The following is a 17,466-nucleotide window of genomic DNA, read 5'->3' as shown; positions in this document are numbered from 1 at the left end:
GGTCATTTTGTGTTTCCTTTTTGTCTCGCTTGTGTTTCTTGTCTTGTTTTTGTAATTTTGTGTTTTGCTTTATTCATTGTGTTGAACATCGTTTTTGTCGTTTTGTGTTTTTTTGTGTTGTCTACTTTTTTACAATTTTGTTTCTTGCTTTTGTCATTTTTGGTCTGGTTTGTGCCATTTTTTATACAATTTTTTTGTCTCGTTTTTGTTTGTCTAATTTTTTGTCACTTTGTAACTTTTTCGTCAAATTTTTCATCTTTTTTGTTTAGTTTCGTGTTGTCTCAATTTTTGTCATTTTATGTCTCATTTTTGTAATATTTTGTCTTGTTTTGTTTTTTTTGTCTGACTTTTTTCTCATGTTTTTGTCGTTTTATGTCACGTTTTTGTTGTTTTGTGCCTCATTTTTATAATATTTTGCCTTGTTTTTGTGGTTTTTTGCTTTTTTTGTCTGACGTGTCTCATGTTTTGTCGTTTAATTTCTCATTTTTTGTAATTTTTTTGTATCGTTTGTGTCATTTGTGTAATTTATTGTCTCGCTTTTGTCGTTTGTCAACTTTTTTGTCAATTTGCAATTTTTTTGGCAAATTTTTTGTCTCTTCTGTTTTGTTTCGTGTCGTTTGTCTCAGTTTTTGACATTTTGTTTCTTGCTTGTCTTTTTGTCATGTTTTTGTCGTTTTGTGCTTCATTTTTGTAATATTTTGTCTTGTGTTTGTTGTTTGTCTGACTTTTGTTGTTTGTCTCTTGTCATTTTCTTTCTCGTTTTTGTCCTGTTGTGTTTCCTTTTTGTCTCGCTTGTGCTTTTTGTCTTATTTTTATCATTTTGTGCTTTGCTTTATTTGCTGTTTTGTGTCTTGTTTTTCTCATTTTGTGTTGTTTTTCTCGTCCTTCATTGGTCTGAGTGGCCCAGTGAGCCGACAGAAGTGGATTAAAGCAGCAGCACTATATTTAATAAGAGCTTGTTGCTCCGTACGAACACACAGAGCTCTACTGCCACCCATTCTCACATCTTATGAAACGTTATTATTTAACTTCAGCAGCGGCATCTGGACAGAGCTCATATAAAGATCCAGCTTTTTTGTCACTCGCTGATAGCTTTTTGGGATAATCCAGAAAAAGGGTAGAACCAAAATTCGTGCTGATTTTACAGACAATAGCCAGTTTGTGAAATTTATGATTCTTTAGGAGGTGGTATGGTTACGTTCCGTAGGGCTGAAACTAAAGGTTGACGTTCTACTGCCAATAATCTGCTGCTTAACTGATTGATGTGAAAAAGGTTAGTTGAAAACACCAAAGGTTCCCACTACAACCATCACTGATTACTGATCTTGTGGAAATGTGGAAATGATAAACTGAGGCTGAATGTTGTTGAAATTTAATTTATTTTTCTGAAGAAAATTCACGTTCATGATGTTTTGTACAAAGATAATTCCTTAAATGTGAACATTTTCAGAATGTACTTGTTTGCACTAAAACAAAGGAACCATTAGGAGTTGTGGTTATTTATAGGTTATTATGCTGTGGTTTTACTGGTCCGGTCCACTGGAGATCAGACTGGGCTGAATGTGGAACCTGAACTAGAATGAATTTGACAGTCCTGGTGTAGAGGAAGCAGCAGTGCTATTATCCACAGAGATGAGTTTTTAGGGGTTAAATCAGTGACTGTAGAGGAACTTTAATTCCATCCAGGGCACATGTTTGGTGTTCCCCCCCTAGTGCAGTGATAATTACAGTCCCAATTAACTTCTGCTTTTCGGCACACTTTCTCATCTTTCCCGTGATTTAAGTACAGAGAGGCACTTTGCATTTTAAAAGGGTAATCTCGGCGTAGAGCTGCATTTTATGTCACTGATTTTAATCAGCGGGGCCCCACAGCTTTGTGTAAAAAACTAAAAGAAGTGCCATCTGAAATTTAGTCGAAGAGGAACAAAGTAAAAACAGAGTTTAAATTAAAAATTCAGATGATTTGATAAGTGCTGCAGTAATGAGGTTGTGGTTTTCCAGCAGAGTATTCTATGTGGCTAAAATGCTGTCTAGGTGTAAGAGCAGCTCAGAAACACCCTCCTCTCTTCTCCTCGTACCATCGCTCAGGTCTGAACGAGGCTGAAGGAACTCTGATGTGACACGAACCGACAGAAAACGCTGCTCCCCTCCCTCACGCCTCAGAACTTTCACCACGGTGGTTTTTATCATCCTTAAAAGCAGAGCGACGCTGCTAGAGCTTTGGTGCATCAGTAAACTTGGCGCCATAAAACATCAAATGAATCAAGGGGATTGCCATTACTTGCATCAGAAATGGAGAAAAAACGCCTCTGTAGGACTGAATTAGGGCAACAGCCAGCTCCATAACACTGGTGGTGTGTTTCTGTGCTGCACGGAGGATCAGCACAACTGAAATGCTGGCCCTGATCAATAATAACGGAAGAGGGAAGTTGTGTGCAACGACTAACTCGCCTCAGGCCAAAACAGCCACTGACTAAAATTACTACGGCAAATGCCTCTAATTACTAATTAGCAGCCAACCTATTAGATTCTTTAATACCTCCCAGTGGCTCAATTAAAACCCAGTTTAATGGAATTAATGGAAGTGGGGGGAGCTTTATCGTGAGTAAAGTTTTAATTTCCAGCACTTTTTCAGGTGGAATGCAGTTAAAATGTACAAACGAGACAAAAAATGACTAAACCATGAAACAAAACAACAAAAATGATACGAGCCAAACGACAAGTCAGACAAAAAAGACTAAAAACAACAAAAACAAGACAAAATATTACAAAAATGACACACAAACAACAAAAGCGAGAAACAAAATGACAAAAAAAAGAGACATACGACGTGAAACAAAACAAAAAACTGACAAAAAAATGAGACAAAGAAGTCACAAAAAATATAGAAACGAGACAAAAAAACGACAAAAGCGAGAAACAAAACGACATAAAAATAGACAAACACAAGGGAGCCAAAGGGATACGCAAAACGACAAAAACACGAGACATTAGTCAGACAAAATATCACAAAAACAAGACGCAAAACAGCAAAAGTGAGAAACAAAACGACAAAAAAATGGGGCAAGCAACAAATGTCAGACAAAAAAAGACAAAATATTACAAAAATGACACACAAACAACAAAAGCGAGAAACAAAATGACAAAAAAAGAGACATACGACGTGAAACAAAACAAAAAACTGACAAAAAAATGAGACAAAGAAGTCACAAAAAATATAGAAACGAGACAAAAAAACAACAAAAGCGAGAAACAAAACAACATAAAAATAGACAAACACAAGGGAGCCAAAGGGATACGCAAAACGACAAAAACACGAGACATTAGTCAGACAAAATATCACAAAAACAAGACGCAAAACAGCAAAAGTGAGAAACAAAACGACAAAAAAATGGGGCAAGCAACAAATGTCAGACAAAAAAAGACAAAAAAAGACAAAATATTACAAAAATGACACACAAACAAAAAAACGAGAAACAAAATGACAAAAAATTAGACAAACAACTGAAACAAACAAAAAGTGACAAAAATTACACATAACAATTACAAAAAAATACAAACGAGACAAAAAAATGACAAAAGTGAGAAACAAAACGACAAAAAAATTTAGACAAACACAAGGGAGCCAAAGGGATAAACAAAACGACAAAAAATGAGACAAAAGTAAGACAAAATATTACAAAAATGAGACACAAATAACAAAAGCGAGAAACAAAATGACAAAAATGAGGCGAACGGCACGAAACAAAACAAAAAGGTGACCAAAAATTAGACAAAAAAGTTACAAAAAATATACAAATGAGACAATAAACGACAAAACCGAGAAACAAAACGACAAAAAAGAGACAAATGACATGAAACAAAGGAAAAAGAGAGACAAAAAATTTGACAAAAAAGTTACAAAGCAACAAAAAATGGACAAACAGCAATTGCCTCTAATTACTAATTAGCAGCCAACCTATTAGATTCTTTAATACCTCCCAGTGGTTCAATTAAAACCCAGTTTAATGAAATTAATGGAAGTGGGGGGAGCTTTATCGTGAGTAAAGTTTTAATTTCCATCACTTCTTCAGGTGGAATGTAGTAAACCAGTCTCTAAACCTGCAGTTCAAAGAGTCAATGCATGCAGGACTGTTTGCATTGTAGCACATTAGCTGCGATTGTGTTTATTATGGGATTAGAGTGTCTTTGTGTGAAAGCAGACAGTATGTCAGCAGAGGAAACGCTTGACGGTTCTCTGCAGCCATCTAGTGGTTCAATCCATTAATCGCAGCAGTATGAAGGGGAAGTGATCTGGATTCACCACCGGGTAGCGCCACAGAGAATCTATAGCAGGACTGTCAACTCATTCTAGTTCAGGTTCCACATTCAGCCCAGTTTGATCTCCAGTGGACCGGACCAGTAAAACCACAGCATAATAACCTATAAATAACCACAACTCCTAATGGTTCCTTTGTTTTAGTGCAAACAAGTACATTCTGAAAATGTTCACATTTAAAGAATTATCTTTGTACAAAACATCATGAACAACGTAAAATTTCTTGTGAAAAATAAATTCAGTTTCAACAACATTCAGCCTCAGTTTATCATTTCTACATTACAACTTCCAGATCACAGAGTGTCGACAAAGGAACACAACATTTAGTCATCTGGAACTGAACCATAGAGGATTTTACGTTATGATCAAAACGACGGAAGTCAGACAAAAAAACAAGACAAAACATGACAAAAACGAGACACCAAATGACAAAAAAATGGACAAACGACGAAGCGATACAAAAAAGAAACACAAAATGACAAAAATGAGAAACAAAATGACAAAAAAATGAGACCAGCAACAAATGTCAGACAAAAACAAGACAAAATATTACAAAAATAACACAGACAACAAAACGAGAAACAAAATGACAAAAAATGAGACAAACGACACGAAACAAACAAAAAAGTGACAAAAAAATTAGACAAAAAATTTCCAAAGCAACAAAAAAATGGACAAACGAGACAAAAAAATTACAATACCGTGAAACAAAATGACAAAAGCAATACACAAAACAATGAATAAAGCGAAACACAAAACGACAAAAATGAGAAACAATGACAAAAACGTGAGGCAAACCATAAAAGTCAGACAAAAAAAGACTAAAAACAACAAAAACAAGACAAAATATTCAAAAATACGACAAAAAAAACGACAAGAGAACAACAAACAATCTAGTATTTTACTTTATGATCAAAACAACTTGTCATGGTCTAGAAATGATTTCAAATTTATGGTTTTAAATATTTAAAATCTGCAGTTAATGTCTTCTCTGGAATTTTTACACTTTGAGGGCCGGATTGGACCCTCTGGAGGGCCACTTTTGGCCCACAGGCCGCATGTTGGACACCTCTGATCACGGTTAATGTCTGATTATGATCTGAAAGAATGCTTCAAGTGCTGATTACAAAAAGCAACAAACATGGTGTGAATGAGCTGCATTATTCCCTCAGATAGACCCTAAATCACCCTCCTGGATACAGGCCACTCAACACACCATTAGCAGGAATCAATAGCTCTGATGAGAGATGTTCTAAACTGAAATCAAAGTCTGGGTAGTCGGAGCTAAACAGAAAACCAGTGAGGCTGACTGACCTCAATGAAGGCTTTTATTTTATCAGGTTGTCCCTAATCCACCTTAGAAAACACTTTTGGGCTCGTGAGAAGTTAAAAAGCAACACAAACTTTCCCCTGAATTACTGCTATCATTTGTATTGCAATAAAACCGCCTTTTATTGGTTTTGCTGTGACGTTATGTTCTTTCTCAGATACAGAACAGCGACTGAGTATAGTGAGTAATAAGTGCAATTTTACGGTAAAAGTGTCACGATAGTTCAAGGAAGAGTGAAGTAAATCCACTGGTATTACCCAATGTCATTCAAAATCCACAGAAAATCTGTAGGATTAATACTTAAACTGATATTCACACTTTTAAATCTACAAAAAACTACGTTCAACTGGTGTCAGTTTAAAAAGCAGCACAAAGATATGGTTTTCATGAGGTACAGGGAGGAGGAGGTGACATGCGACATATCAGTGATTATTTAATGTTTGTTTATTTGTTTGTTTCTATGTTGTTTGTAAATGTGTCCATAAATAACTGTGGGAGTGGAGTACTGAGCAGACCACAGACCAGACAAATCACAGTAATGGAAAATGTTGCATTCAGATCTGTTGGAGCTCTGAAAGAATGAAGGGAAGTTAGATTCATTATTCCACCAAGACAACCAGTGAACACTACGTCAGCTGCCTGCTGACGATCACATGATTGTGATCCTACAACAAATCCACCGCTGAGGACTTATCCGTCAGAAATGATACAAGGAACAACTGATTAATTTATGGGGGTGTTTCTGAGTGTTTCCGTTTTTCTTTCATCTTTATGTGAATTTTCGGGCGTTTCGGCAGCTTCTTCCTCATGTCAACAAACCACTTCTTAGATAAACACTTCCTATGCCACTGGAATGGTGCCAAAAATAAAACCCTGTATCATTAAAAAAAAAAAAAAAAACACCTTCAAAATAAAAGCATGGAGGGAACAGTTATTTTAACACTAGCTAAACAAAGCCTTGCAAAAAGTGATGAACTGATCAACAGACCTTTACAAGAGTAATTTACACGTATGTAGGTCACGTGATTCGGTATTCATACATAACGTACACATACATAATACACACCTGTGCTCAGCGCAAGGTCATCTTGTTTGTGGGTACATCTATATTAAATGGCCGCATTCTATGGTGCTGTGATTTCTGATCATCAATAACTAGTAAACAAATGCTGCATTTCTGATAATGCCATATGGGGGAATGAGCAGCCTTGGAGGAGGACTGAGCAGCTTTGGAGAAGTACTAGGCAGCTTTGGAGGAATACTAGGCAGCCTTGGAGGACTGAGCAGCCTTGGAGAAGGACTGAGCAGCCTTGGAGGACTGAGCTCTCTGAGGGCTTTTGTTGCATTAGAACTATATCACTAAACTTATTGTTATATTTCAGTGAGACTCACCTGACAGATTATATTCCAGTGATGACAAAGTAAATAAATTAAACGTACCTCTCCTCCACCTCCTTGATGGGGTCGGTCAGATCGATGGCCTCTGTGGTGATCTCCACTTTGCGTACGCTACCGAAGAAATCAGTGATGAGGACGCTTCCTGGATCCCTCAGGAACAGGTCGGTACGGTGGCCTGGAGTGGACACACACTGACTCTTGGGACACACTTTGAACTGAGGAAGCAGAGAAACCACAGATTTCGTATTAGGAAAATGCAGCTGGATTCAAAGCTTAGAGCAGTAAAAGCTACACTACTGACTTAAATAATCCCTCTTATATTTTATTTTTATCATGTTATTGTGTTTTTCCCATGGATTTCTGAAGTCCATGGGATATATCTACATATATTTTTATTAAAAGCAAAAAAAAACTAATGTTTTTTATGTTCATTCTAATCATGTCTTTACAAATTCCATAATTATTATGGAAACAATCATTTATTAATAAAAGATGACTGGACATCACTAAAATGTCAACTAAATAACCGTCTGAATTTAATAACCACCTTCTAATGAGCTAAACAATAATAAAATTAGTTTATTCAGAAATAGCTTTGATTGTGTTCTTTTTATTAAGATAATCATGACAGATATTTCTTTTTTGGCAATATATCAAATTTTATATGGAAATAACAAATTAAATCACTTCCAACTCAGTAACCCATTACAAAAACACCTTTCAAGGAAGTGTGTTAATTCCAGATCACATGACCTGCTCATGTTTGGTTTTTTTTGGTCATTTTTAGTTTGTTTTGTGGTTATTTTAGGTGGTCATTTTGTGTATTTTGCGTATTTTTGTTGCCGTTTTCAGTCTGTTTGTCAAAATTTTAGGTGTTTTGTGGTCATTTTGCATTTTTTATAGTTATTTTGTGTCTTGAATGTCTTGAATATGATCCATAATTATAGAAAATTCGTGCAGAATGACATGAAATTTGTCCTAAATGACTCGAAGACACAAAATTGATCCAAAATTATGTGAAAAGATTCATTTTGAGATAAAACTTGTTGAAAATGACAAGAAAATTGTCCAAAATGACTTGAAAATTGTCCAAAATTACAGGAAATTGGTCCAGAATGACATGAATTTTGTCCAAAATGACTCAAAAATTAGGTTTACTACAATATCTTTAGAAATAACTTTCAATTTTACTCATTTGTATATATAATATTTAGAAGAACCTTTCTCTAAAAATGCCATGTGGTGTTTGGTTATATAGGTGTTGTTTTGCTGAAAACAGCAAAAATGTAAACTATGATACTACAAGTCCCGTAATTCTACATTGAGCCACAACCTTTTCTTCCAGAAACTGACATATAGTTTGTCAAATTAAATAGAACTGAAATGGTCAGAGAAAAATGACTCATTTAGATTAATCGACTATTCAGTAAAATAATCAATAAATGAATTAATAGAAAAACAGTCATCAGCGGAGACCCTAGTAGGCAGCTTTGGCTAATTCATTCACTTCAGGGTTTAGGTGGGTTTTGGCTAGAGATTGGGGATATTAATAGAGGTTCTAGTAAATAGTTTAGATTATTTATTGTTTTTAAGATACCAACTGAATCGAACACGGCTGGATCTGCACTGGGAGGGGATATGCATGACATTTGTGCACGTCATTGTCAGTTACAAATCTTTCAGCGCTCCGTGTGTTGCCACTGGTGGGTTAATCCTCTTAAGAGTGTGAATCATCGGTGTGTTGTCCGACTAAGCTCTCCATCTTAACAGAAACATAAAATCATTAAACTGAGGTGAACGCTGCCTCTATCAGCCAAACACCCGACACACACGACTACTAAAGGATTCTGTGGACAAGGTGGAGGCAATTTCTGTTTCATCAAAGGGCAAGTATTTACAGCCCGGATTAGAAAAAGAAAACTTGGTGAGCTCGTCAAGGAAATCCATAGTATTGATCCTTAATTCCATGAACAAAGAGCGCACCTATAGAAACAGGAAAATTGGAAAGAATTGGTTGGAGCCAGAGAGGGGATCTGAGTATACACTGTAAAAAACAAACAAACTGTTATTTATAAGGTAAAATTCCAGCAGCTGTGGTTGCCAGAACGTTATCGTAAAAATCATGGTCAAACATTGTCTTCATTTACGGAAAAGAAATGTGTTGATACTGTTGATTTTATGGTTTTAAATATGCTTACTGTAGAAAAAAATTAACCTTGAAAAAAAGTAGTTTTACTTGAAAATTTATATGAAAATACCTATAAAATAAAGTTTGTGTGAGTTATTATCAATATCACAGCATTTTTCCATCATCAGGACAACAGTTAGTGTATTTAACATTTAATATATGTATTTTTAGCAAAAAATTTGGTTATAGCTGTCATAAATATTAAACCATATGTCCGTTATTAACCCTGTAAAACCCACTGTTGCAAAAATACGACATCAGTTTTTCAAAAATATTTTATACACACACACACACACACACACACACACATATATACATATATATATGCATATACATATATACACACATATATATAGATATATATATAGACATATACACATATATACACACATACATATATATCTATATAGAGAGATATAGATATATATAAACCCAAATATAGAAAAAAATAGTAAAAAATAAAATAAATAATATTTTTTATAGAATTTTTTTACAAAAAAAAAAAATAAAAAAAAATATATATATATATATATATATATATATATATATATATATATATATATATATATATATATATATACATACATAGAATTTTTTTTAAGTTTTATTTTATTCTTCTCATTTTTTATATATATTTGGGTGGGTTTTATATATTTTTTTTCTTTTTTGGCTGTGTTTTGTTTTGTTTACTCTATTTTCATTTATTTGCTCTTTTCCCTATACATTTAGGTCTTGCAGGGTTAACAGAAAACTACATCAGTTTGACTATAGCAAACTGCATTTTTTTACATGAAATTAATGCAAAAATCGCCATGTTATAAATATTACAGCATGTTTCCATTATCAGAACCATAGTACGTACACTTAACAGTGAAAAACTGCATTCTTTTCAAGAAATAAATGCAAAAATTACAGTACTGAATGTTATACACATATTAAATAACTGTGTAAGAGTAGAAAATATAAAAAATACAGTTTCCTCCTGATGAACCTATTTACTGTGATTCAGTGTTAAATAAACTGGATTAGAGTTTGCAGATTTTGTAAAATTTTCTGTCATGGTTTGTCAGTTTTTCCAGTGTAACTCGGGGTGATGAGGATGAGGAGTGGTCCCTATGGCCAGTAGATCTCTGCAGGAGAGGAAGATGAAATGAGAGGAGCTGCTGGGACTGAGTCATGGTCTAGAGCAGAACCATGTGTCAAAGGCCAACAACCAGAACAAGTCATCACTAATTCTGTTTCAAGAGTCCAACGAGGCCTGAGAGACTTTCATCTGATCCTTTAGGAACAGGAAGTCTATGAAGCACAGTAAGGGGAGATCCTGCCCTGTTATTGGACATATTAACCCAGAATCCAGTCGCTCTGCCACAGTCCACTAAAATACACCCTGTTGCTGTCTACTGCTGAAACTAACAATTGGATATGTATGGATGTGTAAATTATTCACGTGAGAGTGACTAAGGTCAGACAGCAGGTGGTGGAAACAACCTGAGATGTGCAGAGCAGAAATAATAATCCTGTTTATGAAGCTGTGTCTTAATGTAACTCATATACAAGCAAGTCTCATCGATCAGCAGTCACCTTGGTAAAGTCTCCAAGCAGGTTTTCAGGTCAAAAGGTCCCTGTCCAAATAAATCAGGAGTCCTAGCTACAGTTTCAATGGCCATGGGTAAAGAAAAACTACAATTAGAGAATCACCTGTCAAATCTGATTTAAAAACTGCCTTAAAAGTTTGGTAATTTTGCCCTAAAATATGATTTTCAGCAGGTTATGCTCACAGTTTCATACCAGATTCAGTGCAACAGCATGATTGGTTGGATGTTTGAAGAGTCCAACGAGGCCTGTGAGACTTCATCTGATCCTTTTGGAAAAGGAAGTCTATAAAGAGCAATGCTACATGTCCACTAGATGTGTTTTTCTTGCATGTCAACACGCTGTATCTGAAAATCTCCCGCTTGGTGGCCGTGTACCAGAGGCCAGTAGCCGGGGTTCAACTCCTGCTGACCTTCTTCTCCAACCATCCTGCCCCTGATTGGACAAACGCATCGACTGCTCCTGGATCTCATCCTGCAGAGGTTGTTGTTGTAGTCTGCTGCTGAAACTGATAATTATTTTGCACCAGCAACCTAATAATAATGTTGTTTTTTTATTATTATTAGGGCTAAATAATGTCAGAAGCCAGTGAAAAAAGCCTAAAGAATTGTGAGATGCGATGGTAAACAGAGGAAGCAGCTAATATTCAAACAGGAACCAGCAAATATTTTTTGCTTAATAGCAGCGATCAATTGCCAGAATTATTGTGTTAACTTCAGTGTTTTCATTTGTCCGTGAACTATTTGTTTGACTGATTATAGGGCTGCAAATAATGGTTATTAAAACAGTTTTTTAATCTGCTGATTTTTTTCTTGATGAATCAATTAGTTGTTTGGTCGATAAAATGTCCAGAAATGGCGAGAAATGTTTCCCAAAGACCAAAATAACATCCTCAAAAATATTCAGTCTGCTGTCAAAGAGGAAGAAAGAAATCAGAGGAATATTTAAGTCTGAGCAGCTAGATTCAGAATTTAGACTTTCTCGTTATTAGTCACAATTGATCAGTTATGAATTTAACAGCTAACTAAGCCATTGCAGCTCTAGTGGACTGATTGTTTTTTTTATCTTTTTTCTTTTAAGTGAATTAAAGGGAAACTTGTAGTGAACATAAAAGATAGCTGTGTCCAAAGCAACAGAACTTATTGGTGTTTCTGCAGAGCTGACTTCTAGAAGTGCAGGACGCTGTAATGATCCCATTTCAGCTGACATTTATCAAGCAAAAATGCAAAATATATGTTTTTACAGGGGGTCCTCGGTTTATGACGTCATCGACCTACGGCGTTTCGTCAATACATGGAACTAGCTGACAAGCAGAGCGGATGAATACGTCGTCATGCATCGCTATCAGACAGCTTTGTTTCCATTCTCTGGTTGTACACCACCTTGGATTGTGCTACATTCACTAACTTTTTGTCCTTCATTATGGCTCCCAGCGTAAGTCAGACTCTTCTGATGCTTGGAAGAAAAGGAAATTCGTCTCCATGGAAGTGAAATTAGACAGAATAAAACACTGGGAACAGGAAGAAACAACGACCAACATGGGTCACGTTGTAAAAACAGGTCAACATATTGTAGCGACCCTCTGTGATGAATGAGTGAGACTTTATCTGGTTCTCTGCTGGTTTATTGAACCTTCACTCAGGCTAATGTGGACCGTAGCCAACGCCAGAATAACTAGAAAAACCCCATAACTTAGCTCCAGAATTAGCTGCTGTTCCCAGCTCTCTCTACTGCTGACTCTCAGCCAATCAGAGGTGAGCTAACTAAACATGGCACGTTCACTGACATTAGGGAAATCTGGAACTGAACAATAAACATTGAAACCTCAACATCAACAACAATATCAGTCCATTACAATATTCTGTTATCTCCTCGTAAAATGATTCATACATGCATGAAAGTCGTTGGTATTCATGACTTTTATGAAGAGCTGATCGATATCATGATGCACGGAATGACTTTGTTTACGTTTTCACCGGAGTTCCGACTTACGGTGAAAATTGACTTATTTAGATCAGTAGGAACGGAGGACTTCCTGCATTTACGTATTTTGGTTTGTATCATTAATGCAACGAAAACAAAATAAAGACGTCATCCTAATTTCTGTGAATTTTCTGTAGACTTTCAGAGTACCTAGAAGCTGGAACCAGATCAACATCCTCACCAGATCATTCATGTTGGCTTTGCTGGCAGGGTGGATGTCTTCCAGGAACTCCAGCAGGTAGAAGGTGTACCGGTCCATCAGGTGGACTCCAATGGCCAAGTCAGGCTGGTGCTAGGATGAGAAAAGTTCAACAGCGCTGAGTATACAGGAACAATTCCATCTGTGACACCATGAGTTTATCCCCTGACCTGGGAATTCCAATACTCACTCTGTCTCTGGTTTCTACCAACTCCAGAGGGAAATATGCGGTTCTTTAGCTGCCTAATGATCCAATACGTTTACCGCCTAGTCTAACGCCGTCTGCACATCTGAGCTGCACATGAAGTATACTGTAGGATTTTAAATGCGCTGTTTTCACTGGAAACAGCTGTTGTACATAAAGCAACACTATGGGAGCAGAGGAATTGATTCAAAACAGTCTTAAAGTGCATTTCACAGCCACATATGTGATGTGACACTAAAAGATTGAGGCTAAAGCTGCATCGGGCATCATGTAAGGGACAGAGAAATGAAAAAACGAAGCAGCTTGTTCTTGTGCTGCACCGAGGAGACTAAGCTTCTCTTAAAAGTTTTACAAAAAAAATCTCCAAAATTTGGCAAGAAGATCCAAAAATTCAGCAAAAAAAATTCCCCAAATTTGTAAAAATTAGCAAAACCTTCAGGAAGAAAATTCCAATAATTCCTTAAAAGTTTTATTTAAAAAAAAAAAAAAAATTTGCAAGAAATAGAAATGTAAAAAAAATAAAAAGAATAAAAATTGTAAATATTTTTAAAAATTTATAAAAATCTTCCAAAAAATCCTCAAAATATCTAAAGTGATTCCATATATATCAGTAAAACTTCTTTCATTTTCTTTAAGAACATTCACATAAAAATCAACCAAAATTGATTTAATTGATTGAATTTCGCTGGATTTTGGTTGATGTTTTTGTGAATGATCTTAAGAAACATTTTTAATGTTTCTTTTTTTCCACCAAAAAATTTTCAAAAAATTTCCCAAAAATGTTGAAAATGTGGACATCAGAAGTTTCACTGTGAAAATATTTTTCTCCCACATTTTCAAACTTTAAAACGGGTCAGTGTGACTCCCAGGACGAAACGGGGGTTAATTTCTCTCGCATATGAGGACAACTCACCGACAGGGAGTCCTCTCCGACCTGACTGCTGGCCAGGGCCATGAGGTTGGGGGAGTAGAACCTCTCGTACATGGAGGCGCCCTGACAGGTGTCGATGATGAAGAGCAGCTCGTTGTACCTGAAGACACACACAGGAGAACACACATCCTCAAATAAACCTGTTGGGAGAACACACAGCTGGCGTCGCCCTCGTCCATTTGCTCCGATAAACCTGCATCACACAAACCCAACCATCTTTCATACTGCAGTTGTCATGGAAACCAAGGAAAACCAACAGCTCCATTCAGTCCGGCTAACACTCCCACGCACACAGCCTCCCCGACCATCCTCCCATTCTTCCTCCACAAAGACAGATTTCACTGCAACAACTCCGTCTCCGTGCTCGGACGAACACGTTAAAGCAGGTGTGTCAAATTCATCATAGTCCAGGTTCCACATTCAATCCAGTCTGATCTCCACTAGACCAGACCAGTAAAACTGCAGCATAATAAACTGTAAATAACCACAACTCCTCATGGTTCCTTTGTTTTAGTGCAAAAATGTTCACATTTAAGAAATTATATTTTTACAAAACATCATGAACAACCTGAATCGCAATTTCAGCAACATTCAGCGTCAGTTTATCATTTCCACATTACAACTTCCAGATCACAGTGTCGACAAAGGAACACATTTAGTCAGCTGAAACTGAACCATAGAGGATTTACTGGAGGATCAAAACAACAAAAAAAGACAAAAAACAACAAAAACAGAACAAATGAGACAAATGACACGAAACATAAATAAAAATAATAAACAATAAAAAGAGACAAAAAATTAGACCAAAAAGTTACAAAGAGACAAAAACAAGACAAAAAATGACAAAAGCGTAAAACAAAACAATAAAGGGGACAAACAACACAAGCGAGACAAAAAAAACACAAAACAACACAAACAATGCACAAAAGAATGTATGAAGCAAAACATAAAATGACAAAAATAATAAACAAAACGACAAAAACATGAGACAAACGACAAGTCAGACAAAAAAAGACTAAAAACAAAAAGAAGACAAAATATTACAAAAATGAGACACAAAACGACAAAAGAACAATGAACAATCTAGTATTTTACTTTCTGATCCAAACAACTTGTCATGGTCTAGAAATGGTTTTAAATTTATAGTTTTACTAATTTACAATCCGCAGTTAATGTCTTCTCTGGTATTTTTTCTCATTGAGGGCCGGATTGGACCCTCTGGAGGACCACTTTTGGCCCGCAGACCGCATGTTGGACACCCCTATGCTAAAGGCTTTTACACCCAGAGGCTGAACCGAGGCAGCAGAATCTCTCCAGTGGCTGTAATTTGGCAGCTGAAGCCTGTAATTATCAGATCATCATCAGAGCTGGCGTCGCTGAGCTTTTATCTGCTGATGATGATTGGTCTGGAGGACAATAGAAGCCCTCGGAGCAGAAAGGTGCTAGCTCATTTAATGTGTCATCATTTACACATTTAGTACCTTAAAAAGCAACACATTTCCATTTACTGACAGAGAAGTAAACCCCCCGCTGTTATCCAAGTGCACGATGTATGAAGACCACTTTTAACTGATTTTAGTTTTTATAAACACGCTATCATAGAGATCCATAAACCACAGAGAATGCTGTTTAACACTTACAGACAAAACATGAGAAAAAGCTGTGACTTTAAAAAAACACTTTGCTGGGCTTTGACTCAAGAGGAAGAGAATGAACTAAATGAGCTAGAAGACAGTGAGCTGGATAGTCAGACAAAGTATTTTTGTGGATCTTCATTTGAATCTGGTCACATATATGGGGCTTTCCACATCCCGTTCTCCCATCCCACCCTGCCAACACTTCATGTAAACTTTTCTAGATCCACCACTGGGTACTACGGTATGTTTTTGATAAGATGGTAAGAACATCTGAACATTTTACACAGCCTCACAGCAACGTCATTTCACTAAAACAGTGGATAAAAGTGCAACCTGTGATGAGCACATCCCGTTAAAGACCCTCCGTTCTATCGGCCGCTCAGCTTCCTGTCATTAAATGTTTGTTGACCTGCTGCACGGCTAATTGGTCCTCAGAGGACTTGAAGCAGGACAGTAATAATATCTGACGTCACTCTGTGAGGCCGTTTGTGTTTTGTGAGTCGACCCACTTTATTTACCTTCTTTTCTGCCACATCTGCTCAAAAGCGTCCGCCAGCTCCACGTTACTGATCTCCTCCGAGTCCTGGAACTTCAGAAAGCCGTTCCCGCCGTGGCCTGTTAAACGAGCACACACTGTTAATTATTCACTCCTCTTTGATTCATATTGCAAAAAATAGGACACAAAACACAATAGGAAAAGGAGAGAGGTGAAGACAGTAAATTAAGAAAGAGTTGGATTATATCTGCTCAGTGTGCATATGTGACGGAGAGTAGCCTGTGTTTAGTTAACATCTACTGCAGGATGTTAATTGAACACAGGCTGTTAAAATGTCCTGGTTAAAGCTAAAGCTACATGAGAAAGCAAGATAGTGTTTTAGCTGTGATCAAACAAATGCGCCATCTGAAAACATCCTCCTACTGTCAGTTTCTTAATGAACCCAGTTAACAGGACACTACTTTCCAAATGCAGCTACAAGCACCAAAATACTTCATCAATTACGTAATACCCTAAAATGTAAAATACAGTGGTCCCTCGTCATATCGTGGATTTTTAAATTCATTTTGTATCGTGGATTTTTCATTGTATCGTGGGATTTTGTGGTTTATAGGTGTTTTATATATTGAAAAATGACGCTGGAGTAAGGTTATCTGCCTTTTACGCACTCCGCAACTGGCAGATGCTTTTATTTTGACACACACAGGAAGCAGCACTATGAAAATGTGGCAGGAAGTGATCAAACACACTTCACACTGACGGTCCTGACAACATAACGTTTAACCAAGCTAAATAGGCTGACTAAACCATAGAAACACAATGAAACACAAACACTAGTAACACTGGAGTGCTAACATAAACCACAATAATGACATTTAAACCCCCAACACCCTGAACTCCCATGGTGCATTGCAGCACAACAGTTCAGTCATAGACCGGCTCTGCCATCGCTACATTATTTCAACAAGAAAAGCACTCAGAGAGCGCAGTGCTCCTCCAAGGCTGCTCATTGCCCCATATGGCATTGTCAGAAAAGCAGCATTTCATTATTATTGTTATTATTGATTATCAGAAATCACAGCACTACAGAATGTGGCCATTTAATATAGATGTACCCACAAAGAAAATGACCTTGCGCTGAGCACAGGTGTGTGTTATAAATATGTACGTTATGTACGAATACCGCAT

General features: G+C 36.6%; 1 protein-coding gene across 2 annotated transcripts in view; it reads right to left on the bottom strand.

Moving 5' to 3' along the window:
• The window catches only part of pigk (phosphatidylinositol glycan anchor biosynthesis, class K), a 47,675-nt gene that overhangs the window by 24,283 nt on the left and 5,926 nt on the right, over positions 1–17,466 (bottom strand). For both annotated transcript variants that reach the window (XM_023291210.3, XM_035957668.2), the window contains exons 6-9: positions 16,301–16,397; positions 14,128–14,245; positions 12,992–13,102; positions 7,089–7,261 (exon numbers count right to left, since the gene is read on the bottom strand). In XM_023291210.3, coding sequence (XP_023146978.1) covers positions 7,089–7,261; positions 12,992–13,102; positions 14,128–14,245; positions 16,301–16,397 — 499 coding nt within the window. The remainder of the gene's footprint in view (positions 1–7,088; positions 7,262–12,991; positions 13,103–14,127; positions 14,246–16,300; positions 16,398–17,466) is intronic.

This window comes from Amphiprion ocellaris, chromosome 10 (assembly GCF_022539595.1).
Source record: "Amphiprion ocellaris isolate individual 3 ecotype Okinawa chromosome 10, ASM2253959v1, whole genome shotgun sequence".
In the NCBI taxonomy this organism is placed as follows: Eukaryota; Metazoa; Chordata; class Actinopteri; family Pomacentridae; genus Amphiprion; species Amphiprion ocellaris.
This window is presented reverse-complemented; position numbering and strand designations above follow the sequence as displayed.